Genomic DNA, 26371 nt, shown 5'->3' with positions numbered 1-26371 from the left:
GGAACCTCGTGGAGAGGTATGTCCTTTCGCTTCTGTTCCGCATTCGGAAAGGGCAGAGGACAGCCGGTTTAAAGGGGTGAGAAGAAATTCACCCGAGGTGGACTGGGTAAAAACACAAAAGCCGCAACAGCAGCAGGTGCCTCTTTACCCTCGGCATCTGCATCAGCCGCCTCCAAACCGCTCTGAGGACTCTCCTCACAAGACACCAGTAGGGGGCAGGTTAACTCAACATCTGACGGAATGGCAGGCTATTACGTCAGATGCTTGGGCATTGGAGACAGTTGCCCAAGGTTACTGCCTGCCTTTTCTACGCATCCCTCAGAGTCATCCACCGGGGAACAGCTCTCTGAAAGTTCCAGATCCGCTCCTCTTGCAGGAAATTGTAGACCTGCTAGAGAAAGGTGCCATAGAACCGCTACCTGTAGCAGAGAGGAACAAGGGCTGGTACTCCCCCCTCCCCCCCTACTTTCTCATACCGAAGAAAGACGGAGGACTGAGACCTATCTTGGACTTACAAGAATTGAACAAGTTCCTCAGGAAGGACAAGTTCAAGATAGTAGCTCTCTCTCAGATCCTTCAGGCCCTCCAGATCCAGGACTGGCTGGTATCTCTGGACCTCCAGGATGCTTATTTCCATGTGCCGATACATCTCAAACACAGGAAATACCTGAGGTTCGCAATTGGCGGGTCTCATTATCAATTTCAAGTTCTGCCATTTGGGCTGACCTCCGCCCCGAGGGTCTTCACCAAGCTAATGTCGCTAGTGGCGGCAAGTCTAATGAGGGAAGGGACCCACGTCTACCCCTACCTGGACGATTGGCTGATCAGAGCTGTATCTTCAAAACAAGCTCAGATCCAGCTAGATTATGTCTGCCACTTCCTTCACAAACTGGGCTTCTCCCTCAATTTAAAGAAGTCACAGATGATACCATCACAGAGACTCCAGTTCATTGGAGAGGTCCTGGACACTTCCCTGGGAAAAGCCTCGCCACCAGAGGTGAGGGCTCAAGATATTCTTCAGATGGTCACCAAGTTTCAAAATGCCCAACGTCTCCCAGCCTTCGACTTTTTGAGATTGCTAGGCCTCATGACATCCTGCATCTTCCTTGTGCCAGAGGCTCGCCTGAGAATGAGATCTCTTCAGTGGGCACTGAGGACTCAGTGGTCACAATTAGGGAGAATGACAGACCTCCTTCAGATTCCGGACAAGGTGGCTCGAGACCTTCAGTGGTGGGCCTGCCAGAAAAACATCTTGACGGGGGAACTGTTTTGGCAACCATGGCCGGAGATAACAGTAGTCACAGATGCCTCACTCACAGGGTGGGGAGCCCATACCAACGACTTGACCATCAGCGGTCATTGGTCTCCATTGGACTCCAGACTACATATCAACCTGTTAGAGCTGAGAGCAATTAGACTAGCGCTGAAAGCTTTTCTGCCATCTGTACAGGGGGAAAATGTCCTGATAATGACGGACAACACAGTGGCCATGCACTACTTCAACAAAAGAGGAGGCGTAGGATCACTACCACTGTGCAGGGAGGCGATGCAGCTCTTGTTTTGGGCAATCCAAGAAGGAATCGCTCTATCGGCAGTCCACCTAGCCGGAGAGAAGAACTTGACGGCGGACGCTCTGAGCAGGCAGGGCACAGTCTCCCACGAGTGGGAACTAGCTCAGGAAGTCCTTCAGGAGATCTTCGCCCTTTGGGGAACCCCTCAACTGGAGCTGTTTGCCACCAGTACCAACAGAAAGTGCAATCTGTTTTGTTCGTAGTGCACTGGGAGTTTCCACTCCTGTACGCGTTTCCACCAGTCCCTGTCATTCCTCAAATGATCAGGAGTTTGAGAAGATTACGGAGAACCATGATCATAATTGCCCCAGACTGGGCCAGGAGAACGTGGTACCCGGACCTTCTGGACATGTCCATCTGCCCTCCAATTCGTCTTCCACTCAAGGAGAATCTTCTCTCACAGAAGGGAGGTCAGGTTCTCTATCCAGACATCAGAACCCTCAACCTTCACGCCTGGATTCTGAAAGGTTGAGATACAAGGATTGGGACCTCCCTGATGACGTCATGGAAGTGTTGCTTTCGGCCAGAAGGCCAGCAATAGAGTCTTTATACTGCTGCCGTTGGAACAAGTTTTGCAGCTGGTGTAGAGAAGAGAATATTGACCCCTTTTCATGTGGTACACCAACAGTGTTATTATTTCTACTCTACTTGGCAAATTCAGGCCTTCAAGTTGGCACTATCAAGGGCTATCTCGCAGCGCTATCTATCTTCAAGCGCACTGCGGAGGAACCTTTGTATTTCAAACTACCCTTAGTAATACAATTTCTAAAGGGATTAACTAATGTCTACCCTCCAAAACCTTTCCAGGTTCCTTTTTGGGACTTAAATTTAGTCTTAAATTTCCTGATGGGTACTCCTTTCGAACCACTCCACTCTTGTTCGCTAAGATTTCTCACCCTTAAAACTGTCTTATTAGTGGCTTTAACATCTGGTAGAAGGGTGAGCGAATTACAAGCTCTATCTTGTAAAACCCCTCATACAATTTTTCATAGAGACAAGGCTGTCCTACAGGTGAAGCCTAATTTCCTCCCAAAGGTGGTTTCTGAATTCCACATCACTCAGAAAACTACTTTACCTTCATTCTATCCGCCTCCCCATCCGGGGAAAGAAGAAGAAAGGCTACATAGGCTGGACCCAAGGCGGGCTTTAAGCTTTTACATCAGCAGACTTGCTAGGATTAGGCAAGCAGACCAACTTTTCGTGGGTTACTCAGGGCACAAGTTGGGACTACCGATAACAAAACAAACCATTTCCAGATGGATTATTTTGGCCATCCTGGAATGTTACAAACTGGCAGGGAAAGAGCCTCCTCAAAATCTTAGGGCTCATTCAACCAGGGGTATCGCAGCCTCCTCGGCCCTCCAAAGAGGGGTTCCGATTCGAGACATATGTGCGGCTGCCACATGTTGTCCGCACATACCTTCACAAGATTTTACAACCTGGATTCCTCCTCCAGTCAAGAGACTAGGTTTGGCAAAGCCGTATTACATTCGGTTCATTCCTAAAAGGACACATGGCGTTTTACTCCCACCTCCAATTGAACACTACTGCTATTGGAGTCTATCAAAGATAAGGAATACGTCGGAGGACACAATCCCTTTGAAGAACAAGTTACTTCTTACCTTGAAACGTTCTTTCGATGGGATGTTCCTCCGACGTATTCCTTATCGCCCCTCCCATCCATCCCCGCAGTAATACTTCCCTTGTGGTTGCAGCTTACGCTCCTTCAAGGTGAATAACCAATTCATGTAAAACAATTACTAACGTCAAAACGGAACTGAGCAATGGACGCTGCGCGAGTCTATTTATACGCATGGTGACGTCGGCGCCGATACGGAGGCCGTCGAGGGACATCGGCTCGAGGGACGTCGACATGCAGCACCCTCTACTGAAAAAATCTTTTCGAGGCCAGCAAGCTGGGAGATGATCTATCAAAGATAAGGAATACGTCGGAGGAATATCCCATCGAAAGAACGTTACAAGGTAAGAAGTAACTTGTTCTTCCATTTCCTACCTTCAGTTTTCCATACTTACTTATTCCTACTTACAATATCTTTATGCCCTTCTTCACCATTTCACACTTTTTGTGCAAGATAATTGTACATTTTCAGATACCCCCTGCCTCTTTGGGTAATGTTGATCCTGTCCGCCCCCGTCCGCAAACAGACGCTCAGTCCGTCCCTTTCTAAAGTCAATAGGGAGGGGGTTCTGAATGTTCTATGTTAAATGTATGGCAAGTGCATAGATTACAGTACATATCTCTCAACATCAATCACATCATTACCGTGCATATTCTGCTCTCCAACTTCATTGCCACAATTTCATGCTTCAGTTCCACCTTCCAAAAACCTATACATCTCCCCACCCACCACACTTTCATAAGGGGACGTTAGGGTTCAGTTGCCCTCCCAAAAACCAGTGCAATTCACTACAAAAAAAACTTTGTTGAGGGGACGTTATGGTTAAGTTGCCCCAACAAAAACCTGCACACTTCACTTAAAATAACGTTCCCGCTCCCCCTTATGCTTCAAATTAAAACCGAAAAACCCCTGAAATTCGACAATTATGGTACCTTAAGCCCCCAACCTTGCCACCACCCCTGCACACTGCTAACACTAACACCCAGACAATGAAAGATGTCTTCTCAAATGTCAATGATGACATCAATGCCAACACCACTTGTTTAGCCCCTTTCTTTACCTTCCCTGCTATACATCTATATGTACGTTCACTAAAGTTTTTTCACTAAAGGCATGTTACACTTCAGTGCAACCAAACACCACTGCACATTCCCCCATTATAGTAAGCTAAGCAACCATAACTCGCACCACCTACGTGCATTGCTAAGACTAACACCCACGGCCACTTCAGACTCAGCATTTGAGTCGAATGTTATCTGAGACAGACATTGTATCAACAGTTGGACAAAGACACAAGAGATCCAGTTGGAAAACCTTTTTTTTAAACTTCAGGATAGGAGTGACACCTAACCTGCCCTAACTCTGAGGGGACTTCACTCAACTGATGTATCTATGGCCATTCTGTGTCTAAAGGTCCAAAGTAAAATGCGGTCTGTCACACCTATACTTGTCCTTCCTTCTAATACTAACCATGTGCTGGAATGTTCCAACTAAATAAGTGCTCCAAAATCATATGACACTCTCTTTCAGGAGCTTCTCGCACAGCTCCATTCCCCAAGTTCCAGACACTCGGGGAGTAAAGTTCCACAAGGTTTCAGGATTCACTTCAAGTACATGTCACAGTAACTTAACAGCTCACAGTTCTTGTTATGCTCAGCTTCACAATCTTCCCGTTTGGTTTTCTCAGATGCACAAACAACAAATGTCCTCCTAGTTTCAGAAATCAGCACTTTGTCTTTTCCCTTAATGTTCCCAGTACCCTTTAGACTCATGGTTCCCTTCCTCAAGTCTCAGCTCTTGGGTATAGCTGTGTTTGTGTAGTTATTCACAAACACTTCTGGGGTTCCCTTTCCCACCTGTGTTCCACTTTCAGGCTCCCCTGGTCTAGGCACAGTTGGCAGACCGCACGGTCCACCCATTACATCCTAGCTCTGCCCCTTCCTTGTCAGTTCACTTAGTTCACTAGGCTTGCCTGGGCTTTACTTGCTCTGGCCCTTTAAAAGTGTTCCTTTCTTGTGTACAGCCTTCTGCTGGCTCTCACTGTGTTTCTCGATTGCCAGTGCCACTTTGCTCGCACTTCATACCTCACACAGCTCCCCTCGGGATGTTGGTTTCATTCTTTCATTCCACCGAGACTTTCGACAATGTAATCTTCATACGCGACCACTCAGTAACTTTGTATCGCACAAGTTTCTATTAATTTGTCTTGCCGCATATAGTACTTTCACTTTGAAGGCCTTGACAATGGGTTGACAATGGGTTGTCTCTTCCCGTGCCTGCATCCAGATACTCCATGTTTCCCAGTCCGCACTATCCGATTGCCTCACAATCGTCGAGGACTGCAATAATGAATTTCTTTTCATTCTGCATACTCTCGCTACATAGTATTTAGCTGGCCCTATAACATTGCAAGTCTCTAGCTGTACTTAAGACTCACCAGCAATGATTTTGCTTCCAGGTTATCTGCTTCAAGAACACTGCAGCTGAGGTCAGGACTCACCACTTTGCCCTCATACACTGCTGGCCACGGCAGGAGAACGAGTACGCTTGGCTTACATAAGGGAACGTCATCCCTGTCCATGGCCTTCCCTTTTTAACCACACTGGCTGCCTGGAGATATGGCTCCCTTGCCTATTCACCCCAGAGCCCCTGCTCTGCCACATGCTAGCGTACCGGCTCGTCAGTCGCCTTTAGCTGGTTTTCTCACTGCCTTCTTGCTGCTCGCTGAAGGACCGCCAGTTCCTTGCAAGTCGGGGATCCCCTGCTGGACTCAGCCACGCAGTCTCCATGCCGCTGTGTCTCCAACTGCTGCTGCCTGCACAGCTGAATGCCTCACCTTTTTATAAACCTGCAGCAGATTAACAGGCTGCAGGTGTGTGGTGAGTGTAGAAACCTGCCTGACCTTCCATTACGAATTATCTGCACAGGCCTGTCCTTTATCTCTGAGTGAGTTGGATCTTAATGAGGCAGTGTGACTTTTCTTATTTGTTTTTTTTTTTTACATATATATATTTTATTGGTAGTTGTTGCCTATCGCAGTTACAACATTAATACAAAAAATGGTGTCCCAACCAGAAAGTTATTTTTAAATGTAGTTGAATCACTTTGCAATAGCAGAGGTGTGCTAGTCCTTGGCGTTGTTGTGGATTCACTGCCTATCTCATGAAACTCAAATTCTCTGAAAATCAATTTTCAAGGGCTGGTATATCTTATACCTTGTTTTCCATCACACAATTCAGTTATTTCATTAAAAACGTGTTTATTGTGTGCAGATTCTAAAGATTATTAATCAAGCCAATTTGTCAATTGTACAAACGTAATAGGTTCGTACATTCAAGGGTAATGCAATGGCAAGAGTGCAAAATGAATTAACAAAGACACAAAAAACAAGTAACGAGAAAACATTTCACATGTTTATAATAATACCTCAGAAAGGAAGTGGTGTTCTATCTAACTAATAAATATTGTTAGAGAACGTCCTGCCCATAGAAATAAATGATGGGTTCAGGGGTCTCTGTGGATCACAGGCTGTGCATGAAAGTGACCAAACTCCCAGAATGTAATCACGCAGGGCTTCCTACATTTCGATGGTAATTGACTATTGGTTCCGCCTTCCTCTGGACCAATAAACGACAAATTTGTAAGTAACCCCTGAGGAACAGAATTAAAACACAAGGTTATTTATTTCCGGGCTGTAGAGAACATTTCCTTGAAATAAATCCTGTGCGATCTATTATACATTTAAAAATAGTTCAAGCACAAAGTCTGTTCATGGATCATGTCACACCTATAGTGTTATACCAAAAGAAAAAGTTCCAGCAAGGCTGGATGAGGGAGATAATACAGCATTCACTAAATTAAAGTGCAATTTTCCAAGGGAAAATTAGAATTGAAAGCTCCAGAATAGAGAGATACCCATCCACGTGAAAGTGCAGGTATTGTGAGTGTGCTAGAAAAGCCCAAATTATCCACTTTATAGAAACGCCTGGGCAGCCGTTTGTAAATGGATGTGGGATAAGAAGATTACTCGAGAGCTGGGGGCTGGAGGAGACAGCAAGGCACGCAGTTTGTGTTACCACTATGTCCTGTTATGCAACGTGCAATAGCTGCATACAAAGGTAGAGATATCAAAGCCTACAATAACGTTGCTTGAGCATTTTTACCTGTTTTGTAAGTCACGTCCATGTATGGTGCAGGAATGCTTTAAGCAGTACGAGTAGAGACCGCTCTATTGTATACTCCGAACCGGGAAGTGCGGAGGTCTGTATAAAAAAAAAGAGAAACATCGGAAAGATAACATTGGGGATGCCGGTCTAGGTAAATACACATCTATGTGGATGTTAAGGGTGAGGTTGACCTTAATTCTTCATTGCAGGAGAATGCTAGCCAGGCGTCTGTCGTTGAGCTCCATATCGGATTTCCAGTGCGCCTGGTGCGGCGGGCGACATTCACCCTTGTTCAGAGGCAGGTAATTTGTGTCCTGTAAATCGTCCAGAGAATAATCGCCTGTTACAAAATATTAAAGATAGCCCCTTCTAGAACTAGGGGAACTGATCAGTTTGTCAGGCTGATCTCGGAGTCTCCAGTTTACTTGCTAACATGAGCTCTGTGTTGCCCTCTTGTTCTGGGTTTGTGAGAGCTCTGGGATTGATTTCATGGGTGATCAGGCTAACATTGTATCACGTGGGAGAGGCCGATCGCCTGTAGAACTGCAGTTGTAATGTTAGGTGCTCGTCCTTTCCTAACGGCCATGTTGGTTGAGGGTGCTGGCGGTTCAGCACCCTCAACCAAAGCGAACCCGTGATTGCTTATGTGCACAACCAGTAGTGTATTGTCCATATCTTGTTTGTAAGTCTACATTTCAAGTGGTGGATAGCTCTAATCTGTGGGACTCTGCATTGTTTGCATCTCTAGTAATATCTGCATCAGCCAGGAAGTGGCCAAGCTTCCACTATCGGTGGAGGTAGAGTGCAGTAGAGATGGTCTCTCTGGTCTGAAGTGGTTAGTAGGGTCTGTGTAGGATATGGTGGGGATGGTTGAGTTAGAGCACATGAAGAACAGACTGCGCTCTGGGGGTAGCTGACTGATTCGTACAGCACAGGTCAGAGGGATGCAGGCCACTAATGCAGTAAGATCCGCGGATTCTGCATATGCTAAGTTTCATTCTTAGACTTATAACATGCAGAGTCCTGTAGTAAGGAAGAATTCATGTTGGTTGTTGATGGAAAGTGGGCAGCTCTTCATTGAGACCTCCCTGTAGGCCGTTAAGCTGATAAATCCAACGGGCCTCTTTCTTCACTAGTGCCCTTTGTGTGTTGGAGGTATTCTTCACTATATCCGGTACCCACCATCTTACATCCTGCGCTTTGTGTTGCATTTCCAGATAGTGTGACGCCAAGGGTGCCGTCAGGTTTTTACATCTGATCCTTGATCTATGTTTGTTTATTCTCAGATGGATTGCCCTTGATGTTTGACCAACATATTTTAAGCCACATGGGCATTGTGTACAGTACACTAAATTGGATGTTTTGCAGTTGGAGATAAATCTTAGTTCCCAGTCTTCGCCGTTAACCACAAAAGTTGTTGTCTTGGTCGTGTATTTACATGCTTGGCATGTACCACAGGGGAAATGTCCTTTGAAAACTCAGTTAGTTCGGACATTCCAAGATGGCGGCCAGATAGGGTGGATGTGCTGATACGTGCTCCATCCCCCTTTGAAGCACTTAACAGAAACGAGCACAGCGAAGGCTCATGAACGGACCGCCCACATAGCCATGGGCAGCATCTGACTAGGGCGTCTCACCCCAAACGACAGCGAGCATCACCGACTGCTCGGTTCGCACTGTGGCGACTGGCAGGAGGGAGGCATACATTATGTCGCGGGAATGGCTCAGCTGGGCTGTGGTACACTGCAGCGAGGAAGGAGCGCATTCCCAGACACTCCGGAAAAGGCCCTCTGGAAGCATACTGCTGACACCCTCAAGGACACTGATGGCAGCCAGGGGGGCGAAGCAGACCCGCTGGCTACGTGGAGCCCACGTGAGCAAGAAGCGGATAGACAGCTTCTACAGCAGAAATCAGTCGGGTCCAACACAGGCCAGACCCAGCACAGGTTTCCGCCTGGAAGCGCAGCTGACAGTCCGTACCAGGACAGGGACACAGACATTTTCAGATTTCCATGCCAAAACCAGGTAATTTCCAGGTAATTGCCTCCCCTCCCCTGGGCATGCAACTCCCCTTCAACTACTTGGTCCCGCAGGGACTAGAAGCACAGAGTACCCCCCGCCCCCAGGCACAGCTCCTCGGTGAGGCCCTCCCATTGCCTCGGACGATAAAGCACCTGACCGGACCCAAGGCTACACGCACCCAAGCATGAAATGCAGCACGCAAAGGTGCTGAAAAGGGACACAGGTCCGGAGAGGAGGGACCCGGGCCCAAGACTACTTCGGCAGCTAGAACTTTCAAAGCCTACACCCGAGGAGGTGTACTTCAGGCATAACACTGAGGCCCCAGGAGGAGGGGAGCCTAGCTGACACTACGTCCCCTGCACAGCCACCATTACCCTGCACAAGGACTCTAAGCACATATCCGACATCGAATAACCTTAAATTCGGAAAGGAGCGGTCTGGACAGAGCTGGGAGACATTCCAACACAACATGAACCCTGAGAGCACGACTAATGTTGTGAAGCAAAGGCAAAGCAGCGGCAACGAGAAAGCAGCCCCAAATTCCCACCCGGGACAGCACCATCTAACGCTGCTGGTCCTGAGACTCAGAAGCCGGGGACCACTCAAATAAAACACTAGAACAGTTGACCACACAGGAAGGGGAGCCTAACATTACGACCCCCAAAATGGCAGCGTCAAAAGAGAATATTGAGGCCTGTTTCCAGGATTTCCAAAACAAGATGACAAGCCTTCCAAACGCAATTTGCGACATTCATGGGGGAAATGGAACAATACATAGCGGAGATGAGGATAGATCTCTCTGATCTGGGCGAACGAACCGACACAACCGAAAGGGTCCTGCAGCAGGTGGTGGACACTTGCTCCATCGACATTGCCCTCAAGGATCTGGCAAGGGCAACACATAACATCGAGCTTAAATGCAAGGACCTGGAGAACAGATCCTGCAGATCCAATATTCACATACGGAACCTCCCGGAATCAGACTTGAAAAATAGGATGACTCAAATTTTTGAAGACCTGCTAGACTAGGAGCATGCCAGCAATGTCTCCATAGACAGGGTTCACATAACGGGCACAAGGAGACAGGAACCTGGCTCCAGAGCTAGGGATGTGGTGGCTGCATTGGCTAGATACCCGCAGAAGGAAGCGATCCTCTGCGTATCCCGACCGGCGGAACCCATACTGTACAAAGGGGGACGGGGGGGGGGAATCCACCTTTACCAAGACCTGACCCATTCCACCCTCCTCAAAAGAAAGGAAATGGGGCCAAGCCTGAGACATCTCCAAGACAAACAGATCAAATATAAATGGACATTCCCCTTTGGGCTGCTATTTCAATGGGAAGGCAGACGGCATAGGATCACTACTCCACACTAGAGACTACAGATTCTCCATATTAAGGACGAGGAGAACACCACTGAGACAAAGAGATGGCTGCGACGCTCCCGACGCCCGGAGCCCTGGGAATGGTCGCAAGTAAACTCAGGACGTAAGCGACCCCCCCCGACCCCCTGGGGGGCCCGCACCCTATGACTCACCAGAACAACTACCCAGGGACTAAAAAGTCATAAGACTACGTAGCACGGCCTCAGTTTCTTAGACCGCAGTCTAGCTCATTAACAATTCGCCCCAGCATTTCAGGGGAAGTGGAGTGTGAGGGACCGCATACTTGGAGTCTCAATGAGGGCATAAGTATGCCCCACCTTCTGGCCCTGGGAAGTAAAGCGGTCCATCCCCCGCACGTATGGTGTGAGAGACACAAGTAATGAGACCTGCACCAGGGGGAGGGGGTAGTGGGTAGGGGGCGGACAAGGGGAGGTAAAGGCACAATTGGGGAAAGTTGGGGTGGGGGTAAGGTGGACAGGCTCAAGTTGAGGAAGGGCCATTAAGTTAATCCGATCCAGGGGCTCCGAACAACGCGTAGACATGCTAACCCTCAGGTATGCTTAAGTTGCTCTCTCTGAACATACAGGGGCTGAATACCCCGGTGAAGTGGAAAAAGCTGGAAAGGTTGTTAACCCATCACACACCGGATTTTATAGCCCTACAGGAAACCCATATCAAAAAGACTGACTCCCACCACCTAAAATTGAGACGATTTCAGCTGGTTTTACAGGCTAATGCCAAGGGCGAAGTGGGGGGGGGTTACTGATTGCAACTAAGAAAGGGCTATCCGCCCAATCTTGTCCACAAAAATAGATAAGGGGGGGAGATCTCTTTGTAGTATTACAAATAGACACGTATATCCTCACACTCGCCATGGTCTATGTCCCCAACACAGGGCAGGGTGGATTCCTGAGAAGTGTACTCTCAGACCTGGAGGGGTTTGCCCAAGGGGAGACATATCTGATGGGGGATTTCAACCTAGCCTGGGACCCCAACAGGGACAGAATCTCTAATGCACAACGCACACAACCCCCACAGTCATCAGCCCTGCAACGGAAGATGGAACATCTGGCGTTGCACGATGTGTGGGTTACAATAAAGGGGAACAGTTCCGGGGTACACCTTTACTACCACATACATCACACATTCTCCTGCATCAACTAGATCTGGGTCTCACCTACGCTGTTGGGCAGAATACACATACACTCTTCCGATAACTTTTTCCGACCACACCCCAATCGCTTTGACACTTAAACTGCATAGACATTGGAAGGGTCTGTGGAGCTGGTCTTATCCTAAAGAAGCACTAATTGATACCACTCTGCGGGAGGAGGTGGAATCCAAAGTCAGAGAATACTTTGAATTTTACTGAGGGGTGGGAACATCTGAACCAGTGGTATGGAATGCTTTTAAGGCTGCCCTTAGGGGAGAGCTGATCGCCCTCCGGGCACGTTGGCGAAGGCAACAGGCCCTAGGAACCCAATTGGAAAATGATCCCCAGGACGTAATGGATAGAATGAAACACAACACCTTTAGGAAGCTTCGGAAAGAGCATATTACGGGGAAGTTAAATCTCCTCCAAACAAAAAAGGCTGAATGGGGCCTGCTTGCGCATAAACATAGGTATTACATACACGCCAATAAGGCTGAGGGCAGCCAAAACAATCCAGGGGATCAGTACCCCACAGGGGGATATGGCCTCCTCTACCCCCGACATTGCGGCACAGTTTACCTTCTTCACAGAGCTATACAAATCCGATAATCCAGATGACACACTCCGGAATTACTATTTTAGGGCACTCACCCTCCCGAAGATCTCCCAAACAGACTGCATAGCACTAGACACTAGACTGGATTTTACAAAGCATATCAACAAATCCTGGCCCCTAGGCTGACATACCTCTTTAATTCATTTGCACAAACAGGAGGCGTTACTCCCTCAATGGAAGAGGCTAAAATACTCCTTTTCCCCCAAGCCGGACAAAAACCCAGCGCAATGTGGTTCGTATAGACCCATCACATTGATTAATTTAGATGCTGAAATATACACTAGAATCCTTGCTAGTAGCTGGAACCCCTACTACCACAGTTGATTCACCCGGACCAATCAGGATTCATCAGTCACCGACAAACACATGACAACATCAGCAAGTTCTGCCATATCCTAGAAAAAAAACAAAAGAAGAGAGATCCTGCAGTTCTCTCCCTGAACGCAGAAAAGGCTTTCAACAGGGTTGAGTGGCCCATTCTTGTTGATACCCTGGGGAAAATGGCCATTGGACCAAAATACATAGCCATGGTACGTGCTAATTAGAGACCCGACCGCTTGACCTTTAGTGAATGAAGAACTATCGAGCACAATCAAACTGACAAGAGGTACAAAACAGGGCTGTCCCCTTTCACCACTCCTGTTTTCCATATACCATGAGCCCTATATGACCACAAACCATGACATCACAGGTATACAGTTTGGGCGGGGAGAACACAAGGTAATGGAGTATGCGGATGATAGGCTATTGACCCTCTCAGACCCAGAGAATTCCCTCCAAGCAGTAATCTGGGCGATCCAGCAATTCGGGAAAGTAGCACGACTGAAAATGAATCTTGTAAAGTCAGAAATACTGAACTTAACCTTGACGTGGACAATCTAAGCCAAGCCAACCGCTATCCCAATTTCGATGGGTTCACACTAGCATTAAACTTCTGGGCATAAGAATAACCCCAACATTGCAGGGCCTATATGGGACAAATTCCCTTCTGTTGATAGAGCAGTTTAAGAGGTTTTTTCGCTTAGAACCGTTTGTCTTATTTCTTTGTTTAAATTGCCCCTTGTATTGTTATTAGGCCTATTTCTTTCCAAGTTCCCCAGTGGAGATTTCGAATCCGGATCTTCCCTATAGGATGCATTGCTCATTGAGAGTTTGGGCTTGTGCTGATGCTGCCAAAGTGAGAGGCAAGTGCCTTTGCCTCGGAAGCTGTGGCTTGTCTTTATGCCTTCTGCAGCAAACCAGCTCGGGTTCCACTTCCTCCTCTTCCCTCAGTCCTTTCGTTGTTTTTTATGATTGGGAAGGAGAAAGTTCTAACACCGATCCCTGAGACAAATAATGCGACATATCTGTGTATTCCCTGTGGGTATTGCACATGTCTGTTAATAGAGGATTAGAGAAACTTCTAAAGTTCGGCTATGTACCAGTCACTGCATTGTCTGTTTGAAGTTTTTTTTTCACAATCAGCGCAACAGTTCAATTCGGTATCATCCTTTGAAACGGTCATGATCTTTTTTTTTTATTGACTTATTCACGGTAAGCACATTTGCTTTACAAAGTTATTCTACTTTTGAAAGAATATAATGCAAGGCAAAAGAAGGACGATCTAGTAAGACCCTTTCCCCTGTTGATAAGAGATAATGGGTGCAAACAAGCCTCAAGATATTACCACTAATTATAATGATATATTCAAGATATGTCAAGCCACCAACGACTTGGTAACTTTATGCTGCTGGATGCCCTCGTAAAACCGCAGTACTCCTAAATCACTTGTCATAACAGGTTGTGTATTTAATTGGTGTTTAGCACATGCCACAATTCCAGTGTGAAATGTCATTTCTTGCCCCATTTCAAAGGATGCAAGGTGTCCATGTCCATTCCAAACATGCCTGGACACTTTAGCATTGCAGCGGTGCCAGTGCTAAAAAGATTAGATTACCTCTGGAATTGTCTGAATTACATTATTGAACATGATGGTGTCCTTAGTGTAGGTGATTTCTGCATTAAGGACGTTACCTCCTGGTTTTAATAACAATGTTGCAGCAATGCATGCGTATTAGTCGTTTTATCCCTTGAGTCATTTGGTGTGCATGCTGGCATTTTTCTGTGACTATAGCTATGACACATGCAAATTTAACAAAATTAACAAATACGATAAATCCTTCTCTGTGGACCTGTCTTGCAATGCATCCTATGTTTGTTTAATAGTTTGGATTTTTGAAAAAGATTAAGCTCAGAAATTGGAAATTGCATAAACTACTGTGCTGATCAATATTAATATCATTCTATGCAGAATTCAAAAACCAATTCAGCCGAATCAGGACATAAAATTCAGATCACTTGGGATAATCCGAAAGAACTGGAGTCTTACATCCAAAAACTTCAAAGTGCTGCAGAGCGACTTGCAACTGAAAACCGAAAACTGAGGAAATGGCACACAAACTTCTGTGAAAAGGTAACTTGACTGAACCTTCGTAAAACAAACACTTAAAGTTTAATTGTCCAGTTGCCGTTCTTTCTCTAGTTACGCTAGTTATGGTAGCACAATTTGAAAAGGAGTGGTATTTTTGGGATGCTAGACTGCAACCACATTTTAAAGGTGACATTCCCTGGCTTAGTTTGCTAATTACCACATTCCCATGAGGTCTTAGCCCCCATGCCCCTGATGTAGGCAAAATGATCATTTACCTCTTCAGTAATTCCAACCTATTGTTTAACATCGTTATGTTTTTAACCATTTTGGTAATCCACTTATTTTGGTACACAGATTATACACTGATTGCATTCAGATAGATTCTGGAGTTAGTTGATAAATTAATTGATTAATTAAATTAAATGAAAATAAACAGAAAAGTAAACTGTCAGTACAAGGGGTGAGGGGTGGCGGTGCCCCCATAAGTAACCAGTAATTACCCTAGCTGCATTTTTTCACAAATGCCCTTTCACTGAATTGATATTCCAAACTTAATAAGGGTTAATATTTTTCGTAAGTAGCAACCTATGCAATGTAAATGTTTGCTCAATAGCTCAGAGTGAAGGTGGGAACGTGAAGATGAAATTGACTAGCGATGTGAATGTTTCAGATGTTTTAATTTGCAAGGCTACTAGTTGTGTGATGCGTGCAGAGTACAGTCAAACCCTGTAGGTTGTTAAACCACACGATGCTTGCCACTGACATCAGTAATGAGTTTACAACACACACACAGCGCACTGGTTTGTAAAATGAAAGCCCATGGCTGAAACCGTGTGCACCATTGATTGTATACATATGGTCATCCTACCACTGGTGAAATCTGCAAAACAGAAATAAAATGTGCAGCTATGGAAATTGCGCATTTGCTACTATGCAAATAAAGGAATGTGATGCAGCTCGAGGTTCTACACTTTTCTTGGGTAAAAACTGTAGCCAATGACCTAAAACCATGCCGCCTGTTGTTTGTGGAAGATACTGTAGTACACGGATAACAGTTTTCCTTGTTACTCGTATTTATGTCAACAATATTTGACAATATTGTTAACTATATAGTTCCTTTTTTGTTTGTCAAGTGTATTAGAATCATATGCTATTTATGTATAAATGTGTTAATTATAGCAAAACAAAACGGGTGATGGCTGGAAGCTTTAGAAAAAATCTTAGCCTAAAGACCCAAGCTTCTACTCACTGATGAGGCCCAACAAGGCTGAAACATGACTGGGGATGCTTGCGGTCTCGTGCAGAAAGGTTGTGACCTAGCAGTTCAGGCTGGACTGTCCCTTTTGGGGTGGGACCAAGCTTGATTTGCATATAGTCTTTCCCCTTCTGTAATGGCTTGGCAGGCAAAGAACAATGGTCTGCAGGGTTGCCTAGAGCAATGCCAGAGGTTAAGACTAATTCTAAACCTTCCAGCCATCACCTCTTTGTTTTTGTTTAGATGTGTTAATTCTAACCATCCAAACTCTGTAATTTACACCATACTAACAATGTCTTCTTCTGGAACAATCCAAACATGTTAATCTTCTCAAACTCCATCACCTGCTCTCTTTGAATTACTGTTCTATTACTCTTGTGCTCACCCAATTCTCTGCACCCCAATACACTGTTCTGTGCCGATTTAGTCATCATTTGCCATTATATAATAAACCATGCTTACTACATGGGGTACTTCAAGGGCAATGGCTCTGAATTGATGGGTTCTTCTGCTAGATTTTATATGGGCTGTTAAATCAAGGGGTGAATGGGAGTACTAGTGCACAGCAGAACAGGATGGCCACAATTGCTCCATCAGACACCAGGCATCCCATTGTTGGACTGTTAGTGATTTGCCCTAGGTTCTATTTCTAGGGATCTGATATATCAATCTGCGTGGCTTGCAAAGTGTTTGGTGTGAGGTCGCGATTTTCCAAGTGGTAGAATGGCCCGAGCTGTCAATACAGTCCTCGAGAAAATGTGAGCTAATTTTAAAGTTAGTAAGTACTTTTGATTATCACACATTAAGGGTAGTTCCACTGAACATATTGTTTAATACTGTATTATTTGTAATGACGTTGTGCATAGAAAAGAACTACCACATATACAGATAAGTAAACAAAGTAAAATAAACTAACAATATGGTAAAAATACAGAAAGAGTTCTCACAGGACCATGGAACGTTTACACATGTACACAAGTCCCAATGGAGTTTTAATGAGGCTTGCAAGCCTCGGAAACACAATAACCCCAAGTCCCAATATTAAGTCTATGTACCTATACAGATCAATCGGCCATTTTAACGGTATCCAGTTATAAAATCCCCTGGGAAAACGTTGACAGGGGTGGTGACATTTTCCAAAATTTGCACTCCCACAAAAATAAAGAACTTGAACCAAATATTCTAGGACTAGAGTTAGACTAGTAAATAATACCCATCCTAGAATATGTGGGGGAAGGCTTTTAGAGGTGCAGGGAAATAAATCGCCTACCAGGTGACTTTTTCCCAGGGGCCATTTTCACATATAACCAATTTAACATGTCCACAAAGTCTCAATAGAGTTTTAGTGAGGCTTGCAATCCTCACAAACGCAATAATCCCAAGTCCCAAATTGAGGTATATGTAGCCATACAAATAAAGTATTAATTTAAACCTGTGGAGGGAAGGAGTTAAGACCCAAACCAGGATCCGGGAAGGATACGAGGATGTATCAGAGATACAGTTTAACTTGCTCCCCTCTAAGATGGGAAATTGCAGAGGTGAGTAGTGACACCACCATCAGGTAAGGACTTGGATATGCCTGGCATGCGCTAGCTCAGCATGGTACCCCTAGAACCATGGAACACAAAAGAATGGAAGAAGCCCCCACAGGTGAGTAAGGTGATCCCAGTGAAGTAATTAAGGTACAATTTGCACAGTGGTGGCCTTAGAGCAGCAGCGGTTGAGGGTTGCCTTTGACAGCTCAGTGGGTGGGCTCAGCTAATGGAGACCCAGACACTGCAGGAACATAGCTGATAGCCCAGGTGAGGTGGGAGGGGACCCCCTGCTGATGTGCAGATGAAGGAATGACGACTCTGCGACTTGAGTGCAAAGATTGATCAATGGAGACCACTGCCATGGGTCACATGTTGCAGTTTGAAGAAAGTGCAGTAGCACACATCCCTGGAGGTCTCCACGCTGCGGGTATGGTGCCAGGATCCAACTACACAGATAAATAGTTGAATGAAGGATCCATAAGAAGCAACAGACACATCCAGGGGATGCAGGGCAATGTCTCCTGAAGAACTGGTCCGGATGTCCCTTTCGGATCAAGGAAAAAAGAACTGAACACACAAGAGAGGCAAAGCTTTCCATCCTGAGTTTCATGTGTCCAAACGTTGCTGGTGCAGAGCTTCTATGGTTGCTTTCGGGTAATTCAACCCTTTAGATGCTTTAGAATGAAATCCTGGTAGTTGACACAACTCCTTTGCAATGTCCGTATTTCTGCTTGCGCCAAGTCTTCCATCCTGGGACCATTCTTCAGTCCATGTACCGACTTTTACCCCATGGTTACCCACCTTGGTGTTGTAAGCTTCTGCCACCTGGAAGGGCATTGGAACCCCAAATAACTGCACAATCTTTCTCTGTGCTGTCCTGAGTCCCTACCACCATTGTCCTCCTGGAGGGCTCCTTTCTTCTGGTGTGGCATCCATGTTTGCCTCCTGAGCTGCCAGGGTCTGCCGTGTACAGGTTACTCCGTCCTCCTGGATTCATCTCGGTCGCTGATTCCACTTCTGGATGGAGGGTCTCAATCCCTTTGGGTCTATTTGACCTAACACATTTGACCTAATAACATTTGATCGAATTTATTTGAGCTTTTTTTTGGTCTAAAATGCGGGGGGAGACCCCCGCAAACCCCTCCACTTCCCCTCAACCCTTACCCACCCTCATATGTATATGTTAATTAACTTTGACCAAATAAAAATCCAGAAGTGGAATCAGCGACTTAGATGAATCCAGGAGGACTGAGGAACCTGTACACGGCAGACCCTGGCCGGGCAGCAGGCAAACATTACCCTGCCAAGGTTGTCTGACGACCAAGCTGCGACTGTTGATGGTCCCATCACGGGGGATGAAATACTGGCAGCCATCGAACAACTCAATTTAGGTAAATCACCAGGCTTAGATGGTCTTCCAGTTGAGTTTTACCGGGCGCTGGGTCATGTACTGACGCCGTTCTTATGTACGCTATACAATGGTTTCATGACTGATGGGATTGTATGTCCCACGATGAAAGAGGCTTGTGTTGTGGTGGTCCCGAAACCAGGCAAGGACTGTAAAAAATGTGAAAACTATAGACCGATATCGTTATTAAATGTTGATCTTAAGTTATTTACCAGAATAATGACTAATAGGCTTGATAAGTGCATTAGTGGTCTGATCAGTTGTTCCCAGGTTGGATTTATGCGGGGTAGATATGGGTATGACCATATAAGGACACTAATAGACATAATGGGACTACCAAAGGATAAGATCCAGAATACACTTTTAATTTTTATGGATGCGGAAAAGGCCTTTGATAGGGTCAATTGGGCTTTCTTGGACCACAAACTTAAGAAAATGGGCTTCGGGAACACTTTTATAAGAGTTATCAAAACGCTGAACTCCTCTTAGTGCCAGTGTCTGGGCCAACTGTGTTACGTCTTCTCCATTTCTCCTGTCCAGAGGTACCAGGCAGGGCTCCCCTTTGTCCCCATACCTGTTTAACTTAGCAATGGAACCGCTAATTGCATATATAAAACAGGAGCAGAGTCTTCATGGGCTTAAGTTTGGGGATAGCAGAGTTAAAATCTTGTGTTATGCAGATGACATTACTATTGTTTTGTCAAACCCGATGGAAGGATGTGAGAAACTTAAATGTATGTTCAAGGAAGTGGGATTGTTATCTGGCCACAAGATACATTGCGAAAAGACAGTGGTTTTTCCTCTGGATGTTGGACAATGCAGGAATGCGATGGGTTCCTGGAATTGTCAATGGGAGATGGGAGCAATGAAGTATTTAGGAGTTTACATGGTCTGTGACCTGAAAAAGATGGTAGAATACAATGTTTCAAAAAGTTTAGAGAAAATCCAAAGAGATATTCTAAAATGGGGTAGCTTAACACTGGGGCTGTGGCCAAAATTAATGCCATAAAAATGTTTTTTACCGAAAGTGCTCTACATTATCCAATCTATCCCCCTGAAATTCACCAAGAAGGTAATCATTAGTATCGATAAGGTCTTACAAGAGTTTCTTTGGGGGAGGGAGGGTAACAGAACTAAGATTCCGAAGTACATTTTAATACGCTCTGTGAAGGAAGAGGGATTTGGGTACCCCAATCTAATGAATTATTGCGCTGGGTTCGTTCGGAAAGATAGAACGTTGATTTTTTAAGAAGTTAACAATTATGTCCCTTACTGGCAGATTATTGAGACTGAGCAATTCTCGTCTTATGCTCTAGGTGATATGTACTCGATGTCTAAGATTCCAAATTCTACGATGAGATTACCTACTATGTGTACAAATAAAGCGGAAGAGGGTATGGAGCGGAAGAGGGTATGGGGCGGAAGAGGGTATGGAGCGCATGAGTGCGTAGAGGGGGACGAGTGCGTAGAGGGGGACGAGTGCGTAGAGGGGGACGAGTGGGTAAATCAGGTGAATGCATAGTACGCATGTGGGCATAAAGCAGATGAGTGCCTGTAGCGAACGAGTGCCCAGAGTGAACGGACGTGTTGCGTAGAGTGAACGTGCACGTAGAACGAACGAGCGCAGATTGCATCCAGTACTGATGAGTACATAGAAAGGATGAGTACGAAGAGATGCTGAATGCGTATAGCATGGGCCAGACGAAAGCGCTTGCATAGGACAGACAAGACTGCATGCGTGGGGCAGACTGGAGCGCGCGGGGCGGACTAGAGCGCGCGGGGCGGGTCGGAATGCCTGAGTGCGTGGAGCAGACCAGAGTGTATAGACCAGACGGGGGTGCATGGAGCGGATAGGAGCACACGGAACGGACTGGAGCGCATAGAATTGCAGGATGTATATAGTACAGTCTGGAATACAGAGAACATTTGAAAGAGCATATAACACCACCACGCTTACTCGCTCCTTTACATCACCACTCAACTAGAATGCAGAGATACTATGGCACCATTCGGTATAACTGTTCTCATACCAACATCCGCTGCTTACTCCACATCACTCTATGTAAACACTGCTGGTTTCACACCCCCCAGCCAGGCGTTCTCCTCAGGCCTAACGCAGCCACATCCGTTCTGGATAAATCCTGCCAGAACGAACACATTCTCCTGATCTCTCAACCACCACACCTATCACTAAGAAGCAGCTATCACACAAATACCGCACAAGCTGCACACATATCAGGTGCTCACACGCACCTTTTGACTCTCTCTACTCTCTACTGATCTGAACTTCGGTTCCCAAGGGCGTTCAACCTACCAGCGCCTTCAGACCATACCAATGGTATATAAGGCGCTATATAAGTGCAAAATAACATAACATAACAAATGGAGGGGAAAACATCTGGATACACTACGATGCATCTTTATGGTATAATGTAGGGCTGCAAATAAGACTTTATGCTGGCAGAGTTGGATCAGAAAGGGCATATTAAAAATATGCGAGGTCTGGGAGAACGGTCACATGATCTCCTTTGATCGTCTAAAAGAATCCTTTGGGATTGGGGGTAGGGAGCGTGTGCGTTATAGGGACCTAAAAAAATTATTTTACAGGTAGGCAGGGAATGTTAGGTGATACCATGAGAGAGAGAGGCCCTCGGTTTGTGAGATTATCTGTTCTCTCCCTTGTGCAGTGTCAACATACATGAAACTAATGCCGATGGAAAACCCACATATGGACGCATGGGAAAAAGTTTGCCAGGCTTGGATGGAGGATCTCGGTATAAATATTTCTAGTGAGGAATGGGAACACCTGCTTCGTATAGGGGCACAGTCAAAAATTGATCTAGGGCTCAGGTATGTTAGACAAAGAATTCTTTGTAGACTGTATTGGACCCCTGCTAGAATGGCCAAGTTAGGACTATTGGATGCTGATACTTGTTGGGGATGTGGCCTTGGTGGGGGCACCTTAATGCATATGCTATGGACATGCTCAAGGGTATCCGCCTTTTGGAGTTAAGTCTTACATGGTGGTCAGTAATTTTTTCCACAAAAAAATGTCGAAAAAAAAGAAGTTGAATTCCTTTTTTTGTAAAATTATATATTTATTTTGGGGTCCGGGATTTAAAAAAATGGGTAAAAAGAAAAGGGGGGGGGTTTGGAGGGGAACCCCCCATTTTGAATAAAAAACGTATTAAAAAACTGCGACTTTTTTTTCGACATTATTTTTTCGAAAAAATGACAACATTTTTGAATTCGAAAAAATGACTATGAACCGTCTTACATAGATTAGACATTGTACTAGGAGAGTCACTCCCACTCACTTCCTATTTGACGATCTTGTTATCGAACAGAGAGAGAGGGGATAAGGCCAGCGTTAGAACAGACTGGATTAATGAGGTTTTGGTAATGGCGACTAAACAAATACTAAAAGTTTGGAAATCAAGAAAAAAGCCAAATGTGGATGAGTGGCTGTTGGATGTCCACACCTTATCAAACTACGAGAAAGTAATGTTAACGAAACAAGGAAGAGGGGGGGCATTATTTTCGTATTTGGGGTTCTTTTAATGAATTATACAGCTGAAGCTCATTAACCACAGGTATTGTTTTCTGTACGTAGTAGTTGGGGAATTATCGTAATCGTTATACGGTGTTGTGTGTTTGTTGATGTTGTATTGTCTATTATAGTTGTTTAAAATTTGGTTGTGAAATAGGTTTGTAGTAGTTTATTAAGGTTTTACTTTTATGAATTTCTAGACTGCAATGTTTGATTACTTGGCATATTTAAGCATTTTGCAATCTGGGTGCAAATCCATGATGTTATGGATATGTTGATGTCACTGTTCTGTGTATGTTTCATTCTGAAATAATAAATAAAGTGATTAAAAAAAAATATGTTTGATCAAATGTTTTAGGTCAATTATGCTAATACCATGAAGAACAATTGTTCTTTCGGCCATCAGGATTCAAGCCCTTGGGTGAACTGATCCTTGATTCCGCCTTGTTAAAAAAACATTTTCTTACTGGGATGTTATGCTTACCTGAAACAATGTTTTCAGGAGCCATTACTTACTTTGGGTCTTCGGTTGGTGAGTTATTCAGATATGGATAGTTTGACCTAAAAACTTGACCTACTGCCCATTTGACCGAATTTTTTTGACATTTTTTCTTTTTGACCTACTTCAGAGGGAAACACCTGCCCCCAATCCCCCGTAATGCGAGGGAGACCACCTGCACTCCCCCAGACTTCCCCACCTCAACCTATTGCCGTACCCCACCTCACAACTATTTTTTAATTAAAGTGTACCATTTGACCTACCGAATTAGGTAAAAAAGATGTGGTCAAATGGGAGTAGGTCAATTTGGCATTAGGTCAAATTGGACAATACTGGTTATTCGTGACACATTGTTCCTGATACACACCCCTAGGTATCCCCGTAGTATATGGTAGAAGCGCCCTTTAGGTGGACTTCAACTGCATTTCCTTATTGACTTGTATTGGGGTCTTTGACCCCCTTGGCTGCATTCTGTCTTGCAGGTCCTGGATCTGAAACCTGACTCTGGATCTCTTCTTGAGGGGTCTTCTCTGGTGTCACTGGGTGTTGTTGCTGGCATCCCTGCTCCTATGGGAGGAACTGGGACTTAACTGGCTTTTTCATCACAACCACAAGTCATCCTACAGATTTGGTTCAATGGGTCTTTATCATGTTTGTTTCCCTTCTTGGAGTGGAATACCCCTTCTGGGCGTTTGTAGTGTAAACCTGAAATATATTCTGAACTTTGGTAGCCCTCCTGGCTATGTTGGACGTTGTGTAACTTCTGTTTTACTACCTCTGTGTTTGCCACAGTGGTGTGTGCATATGTATTATGTGTAATATTTACTTGGAGTGTAGTAGGAACACTGCTCTAAGTTTTCTGTGGCTTCTTGGATCCTAATCATGATGGTATTACTGTATGCTTTTTTGTTTAGGAGTCTCCACTTTACTCATGTCTAAAAGTTTATATGTATATTGTCTGCCATCAGGTAAGGGGCTGCCATCCCTTTTAGGGTAACAAGTGAGTAAGGCCATCACTGTCCACTAACTGGTTTTATTATTTAATGTTTTGTTTGATTATACAAACTTTTCATGTTATCCTTTACAAGATAAAAAAGAACAGGGACAAAAGTAAAACAAGAGAAAATAGGAAAAAACAAGAAATGAAAAGTTGGATTGACGTATGTGCTTGTGTTTCTTACTACAAACTCTCATTCAAAATCGCAATCCAAAATTTAATTACTGTAAGAATTAAGTTCTTATCATGACCTTTCAGGAGATGTGCCCATCATTCCTCTGTGTTCCTCTGCTTCTGAGAGATTTTAAAGAAGTCTTTGGACAAGTTTCTTTTGTCCATCAAGACATCACAAACCATAATTACATGAAATAGAGTCTCTCTGGTATTGTCTTTTTTACAAAATCGGCAGTCTGTAGTCGTTGTTGGATGTTTTATGCTAAATAGATAATCACGGGTTGGAAGTATGTTTAAGCGGAATCGTAGAAAAAGATCTTATTGAGTGGTCTGGAAAATATGCTAAATATGAGGTAACTCATTGAGGGCTCTTGCTTCTATTGAGCAGATCATTGCTTGTTTATATTTGGATTGTTCCTCTATTGTTTTGATCCAGTCATTTTGCTGCACTCTTATTTTGGCATATTGTGGTCTGTTTAGAAGCATATCTTCACTGATGTCTTCAGTGCTCATTTTCTTTTTTATCTCATTAGACCAGTAATGCAGGGCTGTTACACATACAGGGTTCGTTTTTTCCTTGTGTATCTCTAGAGATGGAATTTTGTCCTGGCAAATTATATTTCTATAGAGGTCCATTTTTTTCCAGGTAATGATTGATTCAAGGGATTGTAAGGCCAGTTCGAACCGAATTCTTGAGATTGGAAATGAGTTGGATAGGCCGAGAGTTTTTCTCCAGAACATTGCCTCGTATTGTTGCCATTTCATTGTGTTTTGATTGATTGATCTCCGGCGTATGTTAAAATAGGTACCACTTTTTGTCTATATAATAGGATTGTTGCTTTTATTGAATAGGTTCTAAATTTGCATTGAAAATAGCGTCCCAATCGAGCTAGAGATCTTGCCTTTCTCTCGATATGATTTTTCCATTCTTGTTCAGTTGTCGTTGGATTTATCAATGCACCAAGATATTTGAATGTTTTGGTTTCTTCAATCTCTTTTTCATCTAGTTGTAATTTCACACTTTTTCGTCCGGTACTGTGTAAGGATGTTAATCTCATTAATCTGGTTTTAGAAATATTGATTTGGAGGTCATGATCTTTCATGAAAGAGCCCACTTTGTTTAATGTTTTTTCTAGACCAGATTGTGTTTTGTCCATGACAATGATGTAATCTGCATACATTAAGGTCTTTAATGGTTCATTATTGATCTTCGGTGGATTTGCGAGTGGATCATCGATTGCTTGTACAAAACCAAAGGTGTATATGTTGTATAAACATGCAGCAAGGGGGCACCCTTGTTTAAGACCGTTCCAGCTGGTAATTTCATCTGTTACTGCACCGTCTTTTGCCAGTCTTACTCTGATCGATGTATTGGAGTAGAGTTGTTTAATCGGATTAAGAATGGCGGGAGGGCAACCCCAAGCCGTTAGTTTCACCCACAGTTTTTCTCTGTTCACCGAGTCAAATGCAGTTTTTAGATCTATAAAAACTGCATAGACTTGTTGTTTCTTTGCTATCGTTTCATACTTGGTCATATTCAATAGTAGCAAGTTGACATTTGTACCGATTTTGTTGGCGAAGCCAGTCTGCCTCTTTTCTAGGAAACCATTTTCTGATGCCCATAGGTTGATTTTTTTCATTAGAAATCCGGCAAAGAGTTTTCCCAATGGATCAAGAAGGGCTATAGGTCTATAATTTGTTGGCTTTTTCCTGTCACCAGCTTTAAAGATCGGGATGAGTATCGCCAAGGTCCAACTGTTAGGAATTTGTTTTGTGTTCTCTATTAATTTGAGAAGTTTTGAAAGCAAGATCGCCCATTCTTCCGGGGCCGATTTTAAATTGGCGTTCGATAACCCATCAGGGCCAGGTGCTTGCGATGGATTTAAGGAGACAATAGTTTTTCTAATCTCGTCTTTGTCCCATTGTAGGTCCCAGGAATGTTTGTTGTTTGAACTGTTTGCTGTTGGTCGATCAGTATTTGCATTGTAT

General features: G+C 44.5%; 1 protein-coding gene across 3 annotated transcripts in view; it reads left to right on the top strand.

The window, feature by feature from the left end:
- DYNC2H1 (dynein cytoplasmic 2 heavy chain 1) overlaps positions 1–26371 on the top strand; it is a 3314293-nt gene that overhangs the window by 481947 nt on the left and 2805975 nt on the right. For all 3 annotated transcript variants that reach the window (XM_069639013.1, XM_069639012.1, XM_069639011.1), the window contains exon 14: positions 14845–15006. In XM_069639013.1, the coding sequence (XP_069495114.1) occupies positions 14845–15006 (162 nt within the window). The remainder of the gene's footprint in view (positions 1–14844; positions 15007–26371) is intronic.

Source organism: Ambystoma mexicanum, chromosome 7q, assembly GCF_040938575.1.
Source record: "Ambystoma mexicanum isolate Mex_15411 chromosome 7q, UKY_AmexF1_1, whole genome shotgun sequence".
Lineage (NCBI taxonomy): Eukaryota > Metazoa > Chordata > Amphibia > Caudata > Ambystomatidae > Ambystoma > Ambystoma mexicanum.
Note: the sequence above shows the minus strand (reverse complement) of the source record. Positions and strands in the feature narration are given on the sequence as shown.